The sequence below is a fragment of the Stegostoma tigrinum genome, chromosome 17 (genome assembly GCF_030684315.1).
Source record: "Stegostoma tigrinum isolate sSteTig4 chromosome 17, sSteTig4.hap1, whole genome shotgun sequence".
Lineage (NCBI taxonomy): Eukaryota > Metazoa > Chordata > Chondrichthyes > Orectolobiformes > Stegostomatidae > Stegostoma > Stegostoma tigrinum.
This window is the reverse complement of record NC_081370.1, coordinates 23705494-23727444: the sequence shown is the minus strand read 5'-3', so window position 1 is coordinate 23727444 and position 21951 is coordinate 23705494. Positions and strand designations below refer to the sequence as shown.

Here is a 21951-nt window from a genome sequence, read left to right as displayed (position 1 = left end):
CAACTAAGGTGTGTATCTCACTGCAATTGAAAAATCTGAAGCAAAATGTATACACTGAAGTGTGACAGCTGATGTACTCCCAGTCCCTGAGGTGCGCTGAGTGTTAGCCAGATGCTCTACGCTTGTTTTCTCTCTCTCTCTGTGTTTCCAGAGGCTCTCCTGCAATAGCCTGTGACTGACACGGACCAAATTTATCCCGGAATAAGGACAGCACGCATGTGCCGTCAACCCGGATGTAAATCACTTGTCTAGAGAAAGCCTGTCTCGAAATTTTGGCGGTGGAACCAGGTCTGGACCGGGCCGAGCCGTGCCAGGTCAGAGCGCGTTAACACCAAGGTAGAGGCAGATCCGGCAAGGACAGCGTATAACACCAAATTCATGCGGTAAATCTGGCCGATGACAACCAGCTGAGTAGCTGGAGAAAAGTCGCTGAAAGTGGGAGAATTATACCTGGGATAACTGGGATGGAAATTAAACCCGAGGTTGGTGTGTTTGGTCCTTGGAGATTGAATTTGTTGACAGATATTTCAGGAGAGCGGGAATACCGGGAAGTTCTAAAGCTAAGGGCACATTACATTCTGAAATGTTGCATTTAAGAAAACAAAATTGCATTGGATGTCCTTTATAATTCTGCATTTTAAAATCACAATTTACGTTTTTTTTCAATCTTGCGTGGATTTTGCCAAACTTTTATGTTTAATGATGTGCTGCACTGCTGTTGTGGGCATTTAGCTCTTGTGGTATGTTACCAGCAAAGATTTGCGGTCAAGAAGCTGCCTGTCAACCGTGCTGCTCCCGTACCGCGGACTTTCCATATCCCCCAGCGACCAACTCGTCCCTCGCAGTGATAGCAGCGCTCCCTGCGCCTTCAGGCGCCTCTTCCATTCACACATCTACAACTTTGCAGTCTATCCCATTCCCAGCATCTGGCTCACTGTGCTGAGAGAATTAACTCGCATCCAATTTGTCGCTCTCAAATCAAAACTCTGATTCCATTCATTCTGGTGTCATTTAGTTAGTGGAGTTTAAAAAAAACACTGTTGGTTTCTGTTTGGGGCTGCAAGAAAGAACAGCAAAATCTTGGCACCCACATTGAGAGTCATAGAGGTGTACAGCACTGAAACAGATCCTTCAGTCCAACGCATCAATGTCGACGAGATATTCTAAATTAATCTAATTCTTTTGCCAGCATTTGGCCTATATCCCTCTAAACCCTGCCTATTCATATACCCATCCTTTTAAATGCTGTAATTGTACCAGCCTCCACCACATCCTTTGGCAGATCACTGGATATATATGGCACCCTCTGCATGAAAAAGTTGCCTTTTGAGTCCCTTTTAAACCTTTCTCCTCTCACCTTAAACCTCAAGTTTTGGACTCTACTACCCTGTGGAAAAGACTTTGGCTATTCATCCTATCCATGCCTCTCATGATTTTTCAAACTTCTATAAAGTTACCCTTCAAAGGTCCAGGGAAAATAGCCTCAAACTATTCAGCCTCTCCCTATAAACTCAAACCGTCCAACCCCAGCAACATCCTTTGTCTGATACCCATTATTTGTGGTGATGTATAGGATGATATACTTGGAAGTTGTCAAGCAAAGTGTGAGTAACATTCTGAACTGTTGTGTTTAAAAAAAAATTATGTTTCATGCTCAGATGAAAATAGTTTATTTAGCTGTGCAGATCACATTGATTCCTAAAAATCTGTCTAACTATGGCTAAACGATTGTTTCAAACTTTTGTTGGAAATGCCAGTTAAGGAACCACCTTCTTTCTTTTAACCTTAGAAATCCTTTTGGGATAATGTGAAGGGGGTAAATGCAAAATCTGTTCCCCAATTCCCCCATTCCTCCATAGTTGGTTTTAAATGATTCCAGGATTTTTGTGTTATGGACTTGCAATCTCTATTATCATAGCCTTATATTTGTAAGCCCATCTTTTGAATGTAACTTTAAACTCTAGTCCCCTCGGCCCTCTCAGGTGAATGTAAAAGATCCTGTAACATTATTTTGAAGAAGAATGACCAAGGATTCTGGTTGGTTACTTGGTCAACGTTTGTCAGATATCTTCTTACCTTGTTGAAAAGCCAAAACCTCTAGATTATGTTCTTATAGTTTATGTCTGAAGATTTGCCATTTATCTTGAACCGTTTCTTTACACAGCCTCCAATATTTCAGTGATAGTAAGAACTGCAGATGCTGGAGCATCTAAGATAACAAGGTATAGAGCTGGAAGAACACAGCAACCAAGCAGCATTGGAGGAGCAGGAAAGCTGATGTTTCGGGCCTAGACCCTGCTCCTCTGCTGCTTGGCCTGTTGCGTTCCTCCAGCTCTACACCTTGTTATCTCCAATATTTCAGTATTTCCTTTGCATCTCATTGGCACGAGCACCACTAAGTATTGAAGATGTGTGCTCTGATCAGAGCTTTATACCATGACTTCTTCTGACTTGTGTTCTGCTGTTTTGGCTAAATCAGGCAAGATGTGTTGGATTTGTGGATTGTTGTAATGTATTGGCTGAGCATAGAGTGTTACAAGAACCTCATCAGGTTTGTAACTCATTTCAACCTTACCTTAGGGGAGGCGATGGCTTAGTGGCATTATGGCTGGACTGTTAATCCAGAGACCCAGATAATATTCTGGGGACTGGGTTCAAATCCCACCATGGCACATGGTGGAATTTGAATGCAATGAATATCTATCTGGAATTAAGAGCCTGATGATGACTGTGAATCCATTGCTGACTGTTGCAATAACCCATTTGGTTCATTAATGTCCTTTAGGGAAGGAAACTGCCATCCTTACCTGGTCTGGACTACATGCTCTCCATTAAGAGCAAAGTGGTCGACTCTTAACTGCACCCTGGGGAATTAGGGATGGGCAATAAATGCTGCCTAGCCAGTGACGTCCTTGTGCAGTGAATGAAGGAAAATAAAACATCATTGATTGAGTCAAACTAGAAAGTACAGGAGAAACTCAGCAGGCCAAGCATCTATGGAGAGAGAAAAACAGTGTCAAAGCTTCAAGTCCAAAGAGTCTTCAGTGGAAATGAAGGGAGTTGGAAAATGATGACAAGGAGAAGAGAAGTGTGTGGAACAGATTGTGAAGGTGTCCAGAGCAAATAATTAAAGGGAAGTTTGTAGAAGAAGAGAGATGCAGATACAAATAGGTATTAATGCTATGTGTGAATAGTAGAAAATAAGTCAGCTTTGCTGAGAGTAAACCATGAAAACAAGACACTGGTGGAGGTGCAAGGTGAGGTTACGGGGAAATTAATGTAATCAGAATGGAAGGCTTATTTACTATGTGAAGTTATTGATCTCAGTGTTGAGTCTTAAAGATTGTAAAGTGCTTCGGTGGAAAATGAGATGCTGTCTTTCCAGCTGAGCTTTGCAGGACAATTGCAGGCGTTGGACAGAACTGTTAGTGTGAGAGCAAACGAACCTGAAGATCAGTCTCATTGCAAAATACCTTCGTTCTGTCTGTAACAAAGTGGTCACCCAGAAGCTTTTCCAATCTGAGCAAGAGGTATTGGAGTTAAAAAGTTAACTGTTTCTTTCTCCAGCGACTATGTCAGGTCCCAGAGTTCCCTGGCGTTCCTTGTTTTTATTTCCAATCTCCAGCACCAATAGATGCTTTGCTTTTATTTGCCATTCGTAGAATATGTGTGATACCCAGTTTTTGTTTTAATGTTCAGTTCTAGTGTGTCAGTTGTGGCTAAGTGGCATTCTTGCTTCTATGTCTCATAATAAGCATGAAAATCAAAGCTGTGTGCTACTGAGAGAGCATCGCTATCTTTTTGATACAACTAAAATGCCATCTGCATTCTCGGATGGATGTAAAAGATCTGATGGCACTACTTCAAAGAAGAGTCTGCAGGTTGTGACTGGGTTTGGCCAATCTTTTGTTTTTAATTAACAGCTAGAAATAGATCATCAGGTCATTTTGTTTAGCATTGCTGTTTGCTGTGTGCAAGTGTACAACTGCATTCCCTACGTTTCCATAGTGACTAAACTTTAAAAGTACTTCATAGACAGCATGATGGTTTGAAATGTATTGTACTAATGAAAGGTGCGAGAAAAACTTGCATTTATATGGATTTTCTTTTTAATCCAGCCTGATTTCAATTGCATTAAGCTATTATTCAGTTCACTTCTATACTTTGTTCAGCTCATTTTGCAAGTTTTAAAATTTCATTCATTTCCCCTTTCTAATTTAGCATAGTGTGCAAATTCACCCGACATTTGATTCCTGAGTTTGTGTTCATGATTTATGTTAGAAATAATAGTGCTGTAACCACCAATCACTGAACTGTCCCACTCAGTATGCCCTTCTCCCTTCAACAGAATTCCTTTAACAACTACCCTTTATGTTCCATCTTTCAGTCAATTTCTTGTCCATATCAAGGATTTACCTTGAACTCCCATAGATGGCAGAGAATTTTCCTGCAATTGTACAATATCAAAATATTCTTGCACCTATTTGGATGAATAGCTGAATGGTATTTATGTATCTTCATGCTTGGTGTGTCGCTATGCTGACTGAGCTATCCCAGAAAAAAATCCCAACATCTTGCATTGTCTTATTTGTCAGTTAGATAGAAGGTCAAGTCCTTTATTAGAGATCCTTAAAATATCTGTTAATTTTGAATGTATTAATCCAACCAATGTTTCTGATTTCATTAGGTTCTGCATGGCACCTTCTCTGCAAAGCAGGCTATGGATCCAACAATATCATCTTAATCCATATTGCTCCTTCTGTTTTTCATGGTGATGGTTCAACTGATGCCAGTGTGATTCAGGTTTGTTCCCTTTTGTGCTTAGGTTAAAACTAATCTTGCCCAGTGAATTTTATCGTAACAAGAAATAAGTCTGAAATTATTGTTCGCAAATTGTGAATTATATTTGAAGCTATACTATTCTAATGTAAACAGCCAATATAAATAGAAGATAAATAATACTTTCCTAAACTATTAGTAATAAGATGCCAATCATCCGGGAGTTTATGTATTCTCAGTGCAGTTAATAAGTACATTTTACACCGTTACAGGGAATTTGGATATTCAAAGAGAGTGTAACTATTTACGGATGTTTGCTTATTGTTGGATATTAAAATGGTACTGTAGCAAAGTATTCAAAATGTATTGCTGTTATTGTCTTTCAGCCTAGTGAGATGTGATGGATTTCCGGGGCAAAAAGTATGAGCGTGGGAGTAACTGGTCAGACCCTGAGGTGGTTGAGCTGCTGCAGCTTTGGGCCGATGAGTCTGTTCAGATGGAACTGGAGAGTTGTCTGAGAAACCAGCATGTCTTCAACAGGATAGCTGAAGTCTTGAGGGAAAAGGGGATCCACAGAACAGGAGACCAGTGCAGGGAGAAGATCAAGAAAATGAAACTTGAATACAGAAGAATTAAGGACAACAACAAAATCTGTAGGGGTGGACGGACTTGGAAGTTCTTTGAAGTGATGGATAGAGTTTTGTCCAATAGGCCAAATATTTGTTACAGTACTGTGGGTAGCACAGTGATAACACAGCAGATACCACCAGGTGTATTGGCAGCAGGAGATGGTTATATTCATCATCACCACCACCATCATCTTACTTCTCCACATGGTATTTCTCATTCTCACCATCCTCAGGAGCTAATGGATATTAAATGTGAGGAAGTAGACTCGGACGAACGTAGTGAGACACCTGAACCACCACCGCCAATTGTACTTCCGCAAGCTGCGGATGATCATGGGATGGATGGGAGCCTTTTGGAAGGGGGACATCATGATGGGTCACCAGCCACTAGGCCAGATATTCATACGGAGAATGCCATTTCTCCATCAGGTTGGTACCTAACATTTTCTGAAATCTCCTCTTTCATTCAAGTTCATCTACGTCTTGCATTTTATCTGGTTAGTCATCTCCTCTCCCCACTGGCTAATTTTCCTCCTCTCCTGCCAGTGCCTACTCCCATTCCACCTCCTCATTCCCTTATGCTCACACTTATTTCACTCTTTTTATTTGTGTCTTCTCTTTAATTTTGTTTAGTTTTAAGCCGTTATTCTTATTTCACCGTTCTGTCTCCTCTATTTTTCTGTTCTTCGGTATGTATTCAAATACTGTTTAGGATGTTGCTATACTTGTTTTACCTAGTGATGAATTTAAAGACAAATATTTGCTTTACTGCTATGTGTTTGAACATGATATTAATCAAGTTCCCTCCTGTGGATCTTTCCAGGGTCTCACCTGTTCCTTAAGATCATGTGATGAAATAAACTGAGCATTGTGTTGTTAATGTGGGCTGAATCAGGGCTGGGAAGATTGTCAAAATTGTACCTGTTTTTTAATGTTATTAACTGGCTCCTATGGGGCCAGGATTGTGCCAATTGATGAAATATCCCAGTTGATCAAGAAGTCCACACAATCAATATAGAAACATACAGTAAATAATAGAAATGTATTGCAGACATATCACTGTTATACTTTCACTTACAGCATAAATCATGAAATAATAATGCAACTTTGCCTTAAATAAAACTTACCAGCAGAGAGCCTGCTCACTCTCACTTTCAACCGACTACTTGGACATCGTGGAGTTCGCAATAATATAGTAAACGTCTGGTATTTGAGGTATATAACTTCTGCTGATTTATCAAGAGCGCCGGTTCATAAGGTCCCAATTAAAACAAAATTTGCTGTACATACTGAACACACTATTCTCCTTCGTAATAGCCTCATGAGAGCGGCCATGGACCCAGCATAACTTGTGAATTATGTTTTACATAACACACCTGAATTTAATCTAACCCAAATGCATCATGCCACATTTATCACTATTGACGAACATTTGCCATGCATATTTGTAAATTTAAATTATAGATTGTTTCTTTAGATGATAGACAATAGACAATAGGTGCAGAAATAGGCCATTTGGCCCTTCGAACCAGCACCACCATTCATTATGATCATGGCTGATCATCCACAATCAGTATCCTGTTCTGCCTTATTCCCATAATCCTTGATTCCACTATCTTTAAGAGCTCTATCTATCTTTTTCTTGAAACTATCCAGAGACTTGGCCCTCCACTGCCTTCTGGGACAGAGCATTCCATATATCCACCACTCCCTGGGTGAAGAAGTTTTTCCTCAACTCTGTTCTAAATGGCCTACCCTTATTTTTAAATTGTGTCCTCTGGTTCTGGACTCACCCATCAGCGGAAACATGCTTCCTGCCTCCAGAGTATCCAATCCCTTAATAATCTTATACATCTCAATCAGATCCCCTCTCATCTCTCTAAACTCAAGTGTATACAAGCCCAGTTGCTCCAATCTTTCAACATATGATAGCCCTGCCATTCTGGGAATTGACCTTGTGAACCTACGCTGCACTCCCTCAATAGCAAGAATGTCCTCCCTCAAATTTGGAGACCAAAACTGCACACAGTACTCCAGGTGCGGTCTCACCGGGGCCTTGTACAGCTGCAGAAGGACCTCTTTGCTCCTATATGCAGTTCCTCTTGTTAAGAAGGCCAGCATGCCATTAGCTTTCTTCACTGCCTGCTTTGATGCCAGATTATTAGAAAAGATGATGAAAACAAAAGGAACAGACATTCTTTTCTGAGGTATTAACCATGGCTCACTGATTGAGCCTGGAGATTGTGTTCCAGAAACATAAGGGAATGCTACAAGGTGTCAATTTTCAAATGAGACAGTGACTCACCACTTGGGTAAAAAAATCCCAAGGCATTCTTTCTGTGAAGAGCAGGGAATTTCCTTCTATTTCCAGTTCAAATGTGTATCCTTAAACAATACCCAAAAGCAGATGATCTTCTTAATATCACATTTCTGTTTGTGGAAGGTTACTGTGCACAAATTGTCTGACTATATTTCATACAACAGTGAGTACACTTGAAAAGCAGTTTGTGAATTATAAAGTACTTTAGAGTGATCTTGGTTCATTGCAAATACAAGTCCTTCTTACATACTCTTTTCTGCAGTAGTCTAGGCACCTGCTGCCAGACCACAGTGGAGAAAGACCACTGTCTGAGATCTTTCTACTGAAGTTAAATGGGTGTCTGTTCAGTTATCAGACCCTCTTGGTAAGATTAAATATAATCTTACTCAATTAAGAGATGCCTGGTCCAAGGAAGGGTCACTAGACTCGAAACGTTAACACTCATTTGTCTTCACACATGCTGCCAGACCTGCTGAGCTTTTCCAACAATTTCTGTTTTTGTTCAATGTTTGTTTTCTTCTGGACAGAACTACATTAGTGACTTTGTACATTATGTATGGTTAATGAATAAAGTACACTGATGATAATACCCACAACACTCCTATAAAAAGTAACTGTCCTTTGTACATCTGAATCCAACTTGGGATCATTATCCAAGCTTAATCTACCAGTCAACCCACAACACCTGACATTAATTGGCTGTAGTTTGTGAAACAATTATTCAAAACTAGGGAGGAATAATTGAGTCTGCATTCATAGAATCCCAGCAGTGTGGAAACAGGCCCTTCAGCCCAACAAATCCATAACCACCCTGGAGTATCCCATCCAGACCGATCTAATAATTCATAGCCTATTACACACCTAATCTACACATCCCTGAACACCACAGGCAGTTTAGCATGGCTAATCTACCTAACCTGCATGTCTTTGGACTGTGGGAGGAAACTGGAGCACCGGGCGGAAACCCATGGAGAGAATGTGCAAATTCCATACAGACAGTTGCCTGAGGGTGGAATCTAAACCAGATCTCTGGGACTGTGAGGCAGCAGTACTAACCACTGAGCCACCATGCTGCCCTCGTTGAGCCCTCCTGGCAACTGGAGCTTATGCTGACTCAGCATACTGACGTACAAGCACATTCAACCATCAGTAGAATTTGGTATGTATATTTTATCTACCAATAGGACTTCATATGTTTATTTGAGACATCTGAGGTGAACGTGTATCAGCGGTGCCCTGTGATATTGAAACGTATATTGCTCAGACATTTTAAACACAGAAAATGTTGGAGAAACTTATCTTGTCTGGCAGCACCTGTGGAGGGAGAAACAGAGTTAACATTTTGAATTTGGCTTCAGGACTGTTTCAGATTTCCAGCATCTGCCATATTGTGCTTTTATTACTAGGGCAGTATATTCATGTGGCTGTAACTCCCTGACTGTGCCAACGTCAGGGATAGGCTCAGCAGTTTGAAATACTTTTCATATGGTAATTCTCCATTGAGATTCAAGCTGTTAGGAGCAAAAATGTGTTGCTGAGATCCGAGTGTAAAAAGCACATAAATTGTGCATTGTTTAGAATTTCTGGCAGTGAAGCACGTGACAATAAACCAAAATAAAAATCTCAATAGTGAGTGGCTAATTTGAACTGTTGTGACATAGCAACAGGACTTTGCACTTAATGCGTCTAATGTGACTTCATATCCAATTCTGCAATATTTTATGAGAACTCCAGAGGGCATGAAAATTCCAGTCTGTTTGTATATCCAAACAAAGAAAACTAATTTACCTAAGAATATCTGTGCTCCGTCTTTACAGAGATGTTATGATTTTCTAATGCATACTGCACATTTCTTCCTTCAACTAAACACTTCTTACTATTTTCAAAAGATTTTGTACATGCTTTCCCTCAAATCAAATCAATTGCTTAAAGCAGCATACACAACCACAACACTCAAAAACAAATATTTGAAAAGCACTCTTTGTCTGAAGTTGCATTGTCCGATGATTTATTGCTTAAATACTGCATGACATTGCATTCATGGAAAATAAAAGCATAAGTGAAGAGTTATAGCAGTAAAACAATTTGCTTTTAACTAGCTATGCATGATGAGCGAGCTTAGTTTGTGGCAATGGGATTATAAAATGTTAGGTTGTGCAAATATTTAAATGGAAGAGCAAAGAAGCAGTTTTGTTTTTAAAATCTATACTTCAGTTTGAAAGTAAATGAGGTTAATCACATGAAATAGCAGATTAATGGGGAGAAGTGAAATGTAGTGCTTTAGTATTGCAAAAGAAGAACTGCATTGAATCTCTCTGTGATTCAAATGATGCTATGGAGCACTGAAAGCTCTAGGATCAGGTGCTCTTATGACTCAAGGTGTTAATCAGTAACTGTTTAGCAGGTTGTCCTTTGCCTTATATATACTGCCCGCCATAGATTGTAGCTTTCTGTACATGCAGAAGATTGCATTAGTGAAGGTCTTGAAAATTAGGCTGGAACTTATTTGAAGGTAGGAGCCAATATTTCCTTTGTCACTGCAAAATATGTCCTAGGAACATTAACTAAGTTATTGTTTGGTCTTGATACTTAACATTTCTTTACAGTTTTTTTTATTGTCAGTATGGGTTGAAGAATTTTTACTCATTAATCTAGGGACAGTTTGCATAGTAAACAAGCAACAGTAGTTCCAAAATCTGTTGCTCTCTGTTGGCAATAAAGTTTGTGACATTCTTCTGAATAGATGATTTTCTTAAAGGCTTGAATTTATACATGTTGGTTTTCAACACTGCTAAATGGCTCACATTGTGTTGTAACCAGTTTTTGATTGTAGTCATCATAAAGGAAAAGGCAGCTAGTTTACGCATAGCATGGTCTTAAAATGAACATTAATCTGTTTTACTGTTTGAGGAATAAATATTAGTTTGAACTCTGAAAGAATCTCACCATTCTCTGGTCCTTTGCGTCTAAATGACAAACCAATAGATCATCATCCAAAGTTTTAACATCTCATCCAAAACACAGCACCTCTAAAGGTGCAACATTCTGTCAGTACCCTTATTATTTATTCATTCAAGAGAAATGGATCATGCTGGCAAGGCTGTCACTTACTGATCATCCTTTGTGTAGAATTGTTACAGTCTGTGTTGTGAAGGTAGGGCTATTGGTTGGGAATTCTCGATTCTACTCAGTGATAATGAAGAAATGGTGATATATTTCCAAGTCAACATGCTTTGTGATGTGGAGGGCAACGTGGAATAAATCTTGTGTGATTGCTGTTCTTGCCCTCTCAGGTGGTAGACATCAAATGCTTGGGAGAATAGACAGCCTAGATGAGATGATTGTATGCTTTAGTTCAATGTAGAGAAGTATGAATTAGGTCCAGAAATCAGAAGGGAATATAAGATATACTTTAACGGAGAGGAGGTATTAGCAATTTCAGCAGACTTGCAAGTGGATAAATCCTTAGACCCAGCTGATACATGTCCCAGGCTGCTGTGGGAGGCAAAAGTTGACAATAACTTTCAAACCTCTTTGGACACAGGAGGGATTCCAGAAGACTGGAGGATAGCAAATGTGGTACTAGTATTCAAGTGGGGTAGTAGGGATAAACTAGGAAATGACAGGCAAGTGAGTCTAACACATGTGATAGGGAAGCTATTGGAAGAATGTCTGAGGGACAGAATTAATCTCCACTTGGAGAGGCATCTATAAATCAAAGATAGTCAGCATCGCTTTGTCAGGGAGAGATCATGTCCAACAAATTTGACTGAAATTTCAAGGAAGTGAATCATTGTGTAGATGAAGATAGTGCAGTTAATGTAGTTTACATGACTTCGGTAAGGTTTTTGACAAGGTCATGCATAGCAGTATGGTTAAGAAGCTAAGAGTTCATGGGATCCAGGGCAATTTGGCAAATTGATCCAAAATTGGTTCCATGGCAGGAAGCAAACAGTGATGATCATATGATGTGAGTGATATTGGGAACTGCAGATGCTGGAGAATCCAAGATAACAAAGTGTGAAGCTGGATGAACACAGCAGGCCAAGCAGCATCTCAGGAGCACAAGATGCTGCTTGGCCTGCTGTGTTCATCCAGCTTCACACTTTGTTATCAGTGATGGTCATATGACTGGAAGTGTCTGTGCAGTCGTTTATCATAGTTTTGGTGCTGGGTCGCTTGCTGTTTATTGAGTATGTTGATGATCTTGACATAAATGTAGGAGGTTTCAGCAATAAGTTTGCAGGTGATGTGAAAGTTGTTGGTGTGATAAACAGCAAAGGGGGAGACTTAGATTAGAGGCTAATATGGACTGACTGATCATGTGGGCTGGACAGTGGCAAATGGAATATAGTCCTGAAATGTCTGAGGTGTTGCGTTTTGGGAGGACTAACAAGGCAAGGGACGACACAGAACTTTTAACATAGAACATTACAGCGCAGTGTAGGCCCTTTGGCCCTCGATGTTGCGCTGAACTGTGAAACCAATCTGAAGCCCATCTAACCTACACTATTCCATTGTCATCCATATGTTTACCCAATGACCATTTAAATGCCCTTGAAGTTGGCGAGTCTACTACTGTTGCAGGCAGGGCATTCCGTGCCCTTATTACTCTCTGAGTAAAGAACCTACCTTTGACATCTGTCCTATATCTATCACACCTCAATTTAAAGCTATGTCCCCTCGTGTTCACCATCACCATCCAAGGAAAAAGGCTCTCATTGTCCACCCTATCTAATCCTCTGATGATCCTGTACGTCTCTATTAAGTCGCCTCTTAACCTTCTCTCTAATGAAAACAGCCTCAAGCCCGTCAGCCTTTCCTCATAAAACCTTTCCTCCACACCAAGCAACATCTAGGACATTAGGAAATATACAGGATCAGGGGGACCTTGGTGTGCATTTCTATAGAAGCTGGAAGGCAACAGGACAGTTAGATAAGGGGGTTAAGAAGGCACAAAAACAGAAATTATTGGAAAATGCAGCAGATCTGGCAGAATCTGTGCAGATAGCAACGGAGTTAACTTTTCAGGTCCAGTGACTCTTCTTTAGAACAGTTCTGAAAATGGCTCGCTGGACCCAAAACACTAACTCTATTTTCTCTCCACAGATGCTGCCTGACGGTACTGTGTTTTTTCCCCAGCAATTTATGTTTTTGTTTCTGATTTACAGCATCTGTCGTTCTCTGGTGTTTTTGGTTCAGAAGGCATATGGGATACTCATCTTTATTACTTGAGGCATTAAATATAACAGCAAGGAGGTTACGATGGAGCTATATATAATATTAGTTGGACCAAGCTGTAAAAGTGTGCGCCGTTCTGGTCAGCACACTTTAGGAAAGATGCAATTGATGTCAAGAGGGTGCAGAGGAGATTCACTAGGATGTTGCCTGGGCTGGAGCATTTCGTCGATTAAAAGTGACTAGAGAGGCTGGGATTATAGTTCTTGGATTAGGGAAGACTGAGGGGGAGATGTTTTGAAATATACAAAGTTCTGAGAATTATAGGCAGGTTAGATATGGAGACACATTTGCCCTTAGTAGCGGAGTCAGTAAGCAATTTTAAGGTAAGGATCAGGATCTTTAGGGAAGGAAACTGCCATCCTTACCTGGTCTGGCCTACATGTGATTCCAGGCCCACAGCAAAGTGGTTGATGCTTAACTGCCCTCTGGGCCATTAGGGATAGGCATAAATGCTGATTGAGCCAGCGGTGCCCTCATCTTGTAAATGTTTAAAGGAAAAAAATCTGAAGAATAAAGTTTTCACGCAGAGGTTTGTGGGTATCTGGAATGCATTGCTTAAAAGGTGGTAGAGATGGGAACCCTGAAGACATTTAAGAATTTTTTTGGACTAGTTCTTGAAAGACCATAACATACAAGTCTATGGAGCCAGTACTGGAAATGGGATTGGAATGGATCGATGGATGCTTGAAGATTGTGTGAATACGATGGACTGAAGGGCCTCTTTCTATGCTTCAAAATACTCTTTACCTCTCTGACTGTAGGTGTGCTCCACTATTTGTTGGTAAAGACTGAATTTGGATGGGTTCTGATGACCATTGCCATTCTCTCCAGACCTGAAACTTAGATGATGCATAGTCATTTTGACAAAGCACAAGAATCTTATTGTAGAAAGTCATTGATGGAGGGAAAAGATGACGGACAGAAAAAAATCCCCGAATTGAGTCCCTGGTGAATTTTAATTACTGATTTGCCTTCACTTGTATTGTGCTACTTGATTTTATTTTTGGCCCTTGTATTAAAAGTCCAGGACCAACACTCCAATGGCCTATTCAATTCCTTTATGAATATTCTAGAATTAACTCTTAGTGGGGTGGGGGGGAAATGAGTTGAAACAATTTGTTGCCTGGAAACACTGCACAGCTAAACTAGAGTAAATTTAAAACAAATGACTTTCCGTGGGTGCTGTTCTGGAATTTTTGTTTTGAAACCAATAGCTCTGCCATTTTGTTATGAGTTTTGCCATGTAAAATAAGCATAATGAACATGTAGTTTATGATTATGTCTGCACCCTGTTTGGTTTCAGGTTACATGGACCCAAATGTAAGTGGTACTTCTTCTGGCATTCCGACCTCTGGACCTACTTTTTCTGCACTTCACAGACTTCGTCGGAAAAGGAAGCCACCCCGCATGAAGGATCCTTTGGATGACATTCTTCTCAAGTTTCTGACAGCACAAAGAGTGGTGGAGGAACGTTTCCTGCAAATGGAGGAACGAAGAATGCAACGGGACATGGAGCTGGAAGACAGGCGGATGCAGTTAGAACAACGTCGAATGGAGCTGGAGAGGGAGCATGAGTACAGAATGTTCACCATATTTGCTCAGATGGTGAATGCACTGCGCAATGGTGGCTCCCCACAGACCTCAGGCTTGGATCTCTCTCAGGCCTTCTCACAGTCTTCTGGTCAAGCTACAGGACTAGGCAGTCACCCATCCTCCACTTCTGCCTTGAAAGATCGAAACAGTAGAGTAACATCGTATCGGAGCAAATCTCTGCCAAATGGACTGAAAGATGTCCTGTCCAATGCAGAACATAATCCAACATTCCAACAACCTGAATCTAGCATTTATTTATCAAAGAGAGGAAATGAAATTAATTCCTTTGGAATAATTCAGGAGGGTTATAATACCTACCATGCAGATAAGCATGATGAAGATAAGAACCCTAATGTATGTCCATTAACCACTGTTAAACATCTTTAAGCTTCAGTCTATTTGTGGACCTTGGGGTTTTATTTGTAGTCATGTACTTCATGTCTGGGAGATGACATGCTTTACTATTTCATTTGAATCCAAATTGAATTTCAGTTTGTGTTAAATCACTGATTTCTTTTCTCTATATTCCTGAGTTACATTTTTAAGATACAATGAAGAGTGTCTGCTTATTCAATAGATTTCAGGTCTTATCTAAAAGTAATTTGCAGAATATAAAATTATATAAAATTGTCACCTTCTTTAGCATTCTAGTCTTGAGTGAAGGTAAAGACAAATTGGGGTGACAAGTGCACAAATTTAAATCTAGAGTTTAGATTCACAATTCCTGTTGGGAGATTCAACATTGCATATTCTTTAAATTGCTGAGCATGTTTGGAACTGTGGTGTTACACAAGTAGGCCAAGATTCCAGCCTTGACCTTTGCAATGTCAGGTGTGCACTAAACACTATCCATGATGTTTCACAATTTCTTTTTAAGCAATACTACAATGTAAATGCTGTCCTTCACATGGGTTTACATCACTGAATCATCCTAGATGGCATATGTTAAAATTATTTCAGAATCCACCCATATGTAGTTCGTCACTGCCTCCCTGCAGTTGACCTAACTCTGCAGATAGCAACTGATTTTGAAAACCAATCTTTTGAAATTTCAATATCATTGACCTCACATATAAGCTTAATGCCCCATTCCACATAGAAACATGAAAATTTTAGTAAATTTTACACATTTTACATTCATAACTGAATGCTCTAATTTGCATTTTAATCAGCTATTCATAAAATCCATGGGGAAAAGCCCCCTCTTATCCTGTATGTCAATGACATCGAAAATGTTGTGAGAAGATATCCTCTGTTTGTTATTTCTAGTTAAATTGCCTGAGGTTTCTGAAAGAATGGATTCCTTTTATCTCTCACAAGATATTAATCAGAGCAAGTCTTCCAGTCATAGTGCAGATAGTAGATCAGACAAAATCTTTTTACCTTGTATCTCTTCCTTTAAAGTAGCATAGGCCTTGGGTTTCAGAATGTTGGTAAATTTTTTTTGTAATGCCAGTAGTTGTTTTAAATACTGTTTTTTGTGTTTATAAATTTGGTAAATATTAATGTTCCAAATTACAGGCAATGAAAATCCTACATTATTTTACTATATGTGACTTAAATTCTGTTTGACCTGGAACTGGAATTGGAGTGACCTAGCACCCACACTGTGAATTAATAACTTATGGGTGAGTTTATAAAGTAAGTCTGAATGCAGCTCTTTTGTTCAGATTGTAGATTATTACTTTTTTTTGTTTGCATCCCACCTTGCAGGGCGTTATTAATCTGGGAACTAGTGAGAACAAGCTGTGCTTTGACCTGCTTTCTGAAAGGGTATGTACATTTTTACTTCATCTGTGCAAAGTTTTAAGAACTCGACTGTCTAAAGTGCTTTACCAATTTTCGATGCAGTGTTATTTATGTCATTTGAAAAGGCATTTTGAAGTGCTTCCAATTGCCACATAGCTAACTGGAAGGCTTCATGTTTCCAGTCTAACACTTATTGGGGCTGTTTTCAAGCTAGTCTTGCTTACAGTCATTTAGATAGGATACTGCTCAGAGCTTGTAGAAGAATTGATAGTTGTGAAGTCAGTAGTGTCTACAGACTTTAGTAAAAGCAAATCGCTCTGGATGCTGGAAATCTGAAATGAAAACAGAAAGTGGTCGAGAAACGTAGCAGATCTGGCACCATTTGTGGAGAGGGAAACGGAGTTGCATTCTGAAGAAGATTCGTACTGCACTTGAAATGTTGGCTGCATGTCCTCAGGGAATGAGGCTGGCGAAATAATAATGGAGAACCAAGAACTGACAGATACGTTGAATAAATATATTGTAGTTGTCTTCACGATAGAAGATACAAATAGCATTCCAAAAATACTAAATAATCAAGGGACAAAAAGGGGAGAGAAAACAAGCACAATAGTAGGGGGAGGCGATTGCCCAGTGATATTACTGTTGGACTGTTAATCCAGAGACCCAGGTCATGTTCTTGGATCCTGGGTTCGAATCCCACCACGGCAGATAGTGGAATTTGAATTCAGTTTAAAAAAAATCTGGAATTAAGATTCTGTTGATGGCAGTGAAACCATTGTCGATTGTTGAAAAAACCCATCTAATTCACAAGTGCCCTTTTGGAAGGAAACTGCTACATGTAATCCCTGGCTGTCAGCAGTGTGGTTGGTTCTTAAATGCCCTCTGGGATGGGCAATAAACGCTGGCTCAGCCAGTGACACCCTCATCCCATGAAATTAGAAAAAAATTCAATTAAAAGAGGAAAAAGTACTAGGAAACTAATGTGATTAAAGAACAGTAAATCCTTGGATCTGATGGATCTGATAGTAAATGCAGTGGTGGTAATCTTCCAAGAATTCTTTAGATTCCGGATAAGTTCCGGAGTGCTGGAAAACTGCCTTTATTCAAGAAAAAAGGGAGACAAACAAAAACAAGTGTCCGAGGGAATTTAGCTTAAAGGTTGACATTGGGAAAATGTTAGCCTCTATTGTAAAGGATGCAATAACAGAGCATTAAGAAGCACATCATATAATCAGAGTCAGCATTACTTCATGAAGGGGAAATCGTGTAAGCTTAATTATAGAATGCTTTGATAAAGTAACATGTAGCATAGATAAAGGGAAACATTGAATGTAATATATTTAGATTTTCAGAAGGTGTTTGATAAGGCAACACATGCTAGGCTACTTAATAAAGGTATGAGCCCGTGATGGAGTATATTAGTACAGATGGAAGATTGGCTAACTAATAAAAGACAATGTTGGGATGAGGGGGACATTTTTAGTATGGCAACTGTAACTAGTGGAGTGCCACAGGGATCAGTGCTGGATCAGATCGCAATTATATGAATGACTTGGATGAGACGAGTGAATGTACCATAGCCAGCTTTGCAGATTATGCGAAAATAGTGAGAACAATGACACGAGGGATGTAGATTAAATGAGTTTAAAAGTTTAAAACTTGGTATATGAGATATACTGTGGGGAAATGTGAGATGATGTACTTTGGAAGGAGAAATCGAGGTGCTGAATATTATTTAAATGGAGGAAGACTGCAGAAAGCTACAGCACCAAGGGATTTGGGAATCCTTATGCGGAGCTTACTAAAAGTTAGCAAATAAGTTCAGCATATAATAAAGAAAGTAAGTAAAATTTTGGTCTGTACTTCAAAGGGAATTTGAGTATAAAAATAGGCAAGTCTTGCTTAAAATTATACAAGGCACTAGTTAGGTGTCCAGACCTAGAAGACTCTCAACAGTTTTGATCCCCTTATCTAAGGAAAGATATTATAGCATTGGAGGCTTGGAGAAATTGAGTAATTTGGGCTTGTGCTCAATTATTATTTATTGGAATTAAGATGAATGAGAGTTGACTTTACTGAAACATACAAAATTCTTAAGAAACTTAATAGGGTAAGATGCAGAGAGGTTGTTTCCCTTTGTGGAGAGTCAAGGACCGGTGGGCATAATCTCAGAACAAGAGTTTGCTCAGTTACAACATTAGAGAAGAATTTCTTCTCTGAGGTTGATGAATCTGTGGAATTCTTGACCACAAAGAACTGTAGAAGCTGGGTTGATTTTTAATTGGTAAGGGAATAAAGGGTTATGTGGAAAAAGCAAGGATGTGGAATTGAGGTAGTAAGGCAACCCTGATCTCATCGAATGGAACAACAGACCTCTGTGAGCTACATGGCCTACTTCTGCTGCAATATGTTATGGCCTGTGTCAACCTTCTGTAAGAGCAGTTCACATGGTGACATTCCTCATCTTTGATCCCATGGCCTTGCATCTATTTCCTGTTAAGATAATGAAACAGATCTCTTTTGAAATCCACAAGTGAATCTACCTCCATTAAACTGTCGGGCAATGCATTTCAGATCCAAACCACTCGCTACATTAAAAATGTTTTTCCACAAGTTGCCATTCTTCTTCTGCTGGTCACCTTAAATCAGTGTTGTCTTGTTCTTGTTCCCTCCAGATATTGGAACAGTTTCTTCCTATCCAAATCCCTTATAATTTTTGAAGATCTCTATTAAATCTCCTATGAAACCTCTCCTCTGAGGAGAACGCCAGAACATTGGACTAAGGAGCTGGAGTAGGTCATTCAGTCCATAGTGCCATTCCCCCATTCAGTAACTTCTTGACATCATTCCACTTTCCTGTCTCCTGCTGCTGGTAATCCATGATTCCCATGCTCATGAAAAAGAAACATTTAATTCAGTGTTGATTACACACAATGGTTCTGCCTCCACTATTTGCTGGAGAAGGAAACTGACAATGATTCTCTGCATGTTAAAAAGAAGTCTCATTCGTAAACCATGTCTCCTAGTTATATTCTTCCCACCCCCCCCCCCCCGCAATAAAAGAAGGCATCCTACCATTCTCCACCCCATCAAGTCCATTCGTGATTTTGTCATTTTCGATAAGGTTACCTCTCGCTCTTCTAAACTCTAATGGGTAAACCTTTCTTCATAATACTTTCATCCCAGGAATAAGTTGACTGAATATTCTCAGAACTGCTTCTAATGTTATTAAATGTTTTTTACTAATATGGAGAGTAAAATATTACACAGTGCTGTAGATGTGGTCTCACCAATGCCATGTACACTTACAGTAAAATCTCACTATTCTTAATTTCTATTATCCTCACAAAAAAAATCAGCACTCCAACTGCCTTCCTTGTTTCCTATATTGGCATACTAACTTTTTTTGTCATTCAAGTACCAGGTTTCTGAGTCCTGTAGTTTCTCTCCACTTAAATAGCCCTCTGCTGTTCGAGATCTCTTTGTAGACACTTTACTTCCTCTTGACAAATTATTACGTTATCTTTATCCACTTTGCTCCTTGTTTCATCAAAAAAATTGCCATTTGAAGTGCCATATTATTTTCTATAAAAAAGCACATTTTGATTCTTGCAGTTCCTCAACTGATGTGTAATGTTTTGCTTTCTGTTTCCTTCTTTTCTTGAATTAAAGTACCAAGTTAGCTATTTTCCAATCTACCTGAATGCTTCCAGAATCTAAAGAATTTTGGCAGATAAAACCAATGCTCCTACTATATATACAGTCATTTGTTTCAAAATCTTAAGTTGCAGACCATTCTCCAGTTTATCTGTGTCACTAAGGCCTTTATCACTAGAACCAATCTTGGAAATCTTTTCTGCAAGCTGTCTAATGCTTTCATGTTTTTCCCGAAGTGTAATACCTAGAACTGGACGCAGTACACCAATGGAGGTAAATTAAATGTATTATACAGACTGGTCATTTGTCACAATCCTGATTGTGGGACATTAATTTATTTTTAACTTCTATATTGGTGGCTGTTCATCAGCTGTCTAGGGTCCAAGCTCTGGAATTCCCTTCCTAAACCATTCTGCCTCTTCAATCTCATCTCCTACTTTACAACACTCTTTGTTATTTTGTTTAAAGTTTGTTTGATAATGTTCCTATACAGTGCTTTGGGTTGGCTTACTATGTTAAATGTGCTTTACAGATATGAGTTGTGATAGAATTGAATTGTTTAAAACACCTATAGCAACTTTATAAGTCTTTAATATGAATTATATAACTGTTTTTTCTCCTAGTCATACTATCCTCGAGTTTTTAGAGTTCTTTTGTTAAGTCAAACAAAATACTGGTGTAGAGTGATGAATGATAAATCTGCTTGTTAAGCTAATAGAGCAGGAAGTAAACAATATGTCTAATGAATCAAAGCTCAACAATTTGATCTAAAGTGCCTGTTCATCCACCACTGGCAGCAGAACTTCTCAACTTGTACTTCTAATTTCCTCCCTTAACCTTTCATCCTCTCCCAAATCCCTCTCCATGTTTTCAAAACCTTCTCAAATCCCCAACCCATTGGCTAAGCTATCTTCCTTGTGCAACAGGCAATTTTCTGATGTTTATCTGTAAGCAATTTGGAATGTTCCTTACAATAAAGGTACAACTGAAAGACACGTGTTATTCACTAAACCTATTGAATATCATAAAAAGCTGCTATGTTTGTTTTCTTTAAAAGGTATCTTTATGATTACCCTTCTAGCATTTTACTGCAGAATTCTTTAATGCTTTGGAGCTTAAACATTCTAAAACTTAAACATAGAACAAGGTTCACACCATTTTCAAATAGCCTTATAATCATTAAAGGGTTGTTCCTTATCCTTTCTGCTCAATAAAAATGCTAATTGATCTCTTATTTGTAGTTGATGCGGGCTGACATTTATCAGATAGACCCTCCACTCTTGCAATATCCAGACTGGAAAGGGCATGAGTTGTAAGTATGGAGTAATTTTACTGTGCTATTTGCTGATTATAGATCACATCCTTCTCACAGTTTTGGTATTAGCCTTGGCGCAATGATAATACAATCATGTCTGAGTCAGAAGGCTGTAGATTTGAGCCCAAGTGAAGGATGAGTTTATGACCAATGGCTATTAGGATTAGTGAATTACTGACAAAATGTCCTTGTTTGAAATGCCATGCTTCAGATAAGATGTTAAACAAAGGTCACTTTGCTGGATGTATATGAAATTGTGCCATAATCTGAAGGGCACAGCATTTCTCAACAAACACTGCCAAAGAAGAAAAGGCAGTTTATTTTTGCTTATGGGGCTTTGCTGTGTGCACTTTGGCTGCCATGTTTACAAAAGATCGGTGATAGTTTTTAGCTGCGATTTTAGCTGAGGTTAGTTATAAGAAAAAACTTTAAAACAAATGGTGAAGTTGAGTTCAGAAAAAAAAAGGTCATGTCAGACTCAAACATTTCTCTTTCCACAGATGCTGCCAGATCTGCTCAGTTTATTCCAGCAGTTTTTGTTTTATGTAAACGTAAACCTCTTTAATGTAAACGTTGGTGTCTGTCTGCACCTTCTGGACAGCTGTAACATTGTAACCTGCACTCTGTTCAGTTAGCCTGATGCACTTGAATGGTAGGATCAGCCT

General features: G+C 39.3%; 1 protein-coding gene across 6 annotated transcripts in view; it reads left to right on the top strand.

Annotated features, from left to right (window-relative positions):
* Positions 1 to 259: 259 nt before the first annotated feature.
* accs (1-aminocyclopropane-1-carboxylate synthase homolog (Arabidopsis)(non-functional)) overlaps positions 260 to 21951 on the top strand; it is an 88576-nt gene continuing 66884 nt past the window's right edge. Inside the window, exons 1-6 of one of the 6 annotated variants that reach the window (XM_048545095.2) lie at positions 260 to 482; positions 4688 to 4803; positions 5642 to 5837; positions 14273 to 14916; positions 16276 to 16335; positions 21213 to 21283. In XM_048545095.2, the coding sequence (XP_048401052.1) occupies positions 5648 to 5837; positions 14273 to 14916; positions 16276 to 16335; positions 21213 to 21283 (965 nt within the window). In that variant the 5' untranslated portion in view covers positions 260 to 482; positions 4688 to 4803; positions 5642 to 5647. Of the gene's footprint in view, positions 483 to 4687; positions 4804 to 5165; positions 5838 to 10185; positions 10241 to 14272; positions 14917 to 16275; positions 16336 to 21212; positions 21284 to 21951 lie in introns of those variants that run through there. The other 5 variants (XM_048545092.2, XM_059652025.1, XM_048545093.2 and 2 more) reach the window with 5 other exon arrangements.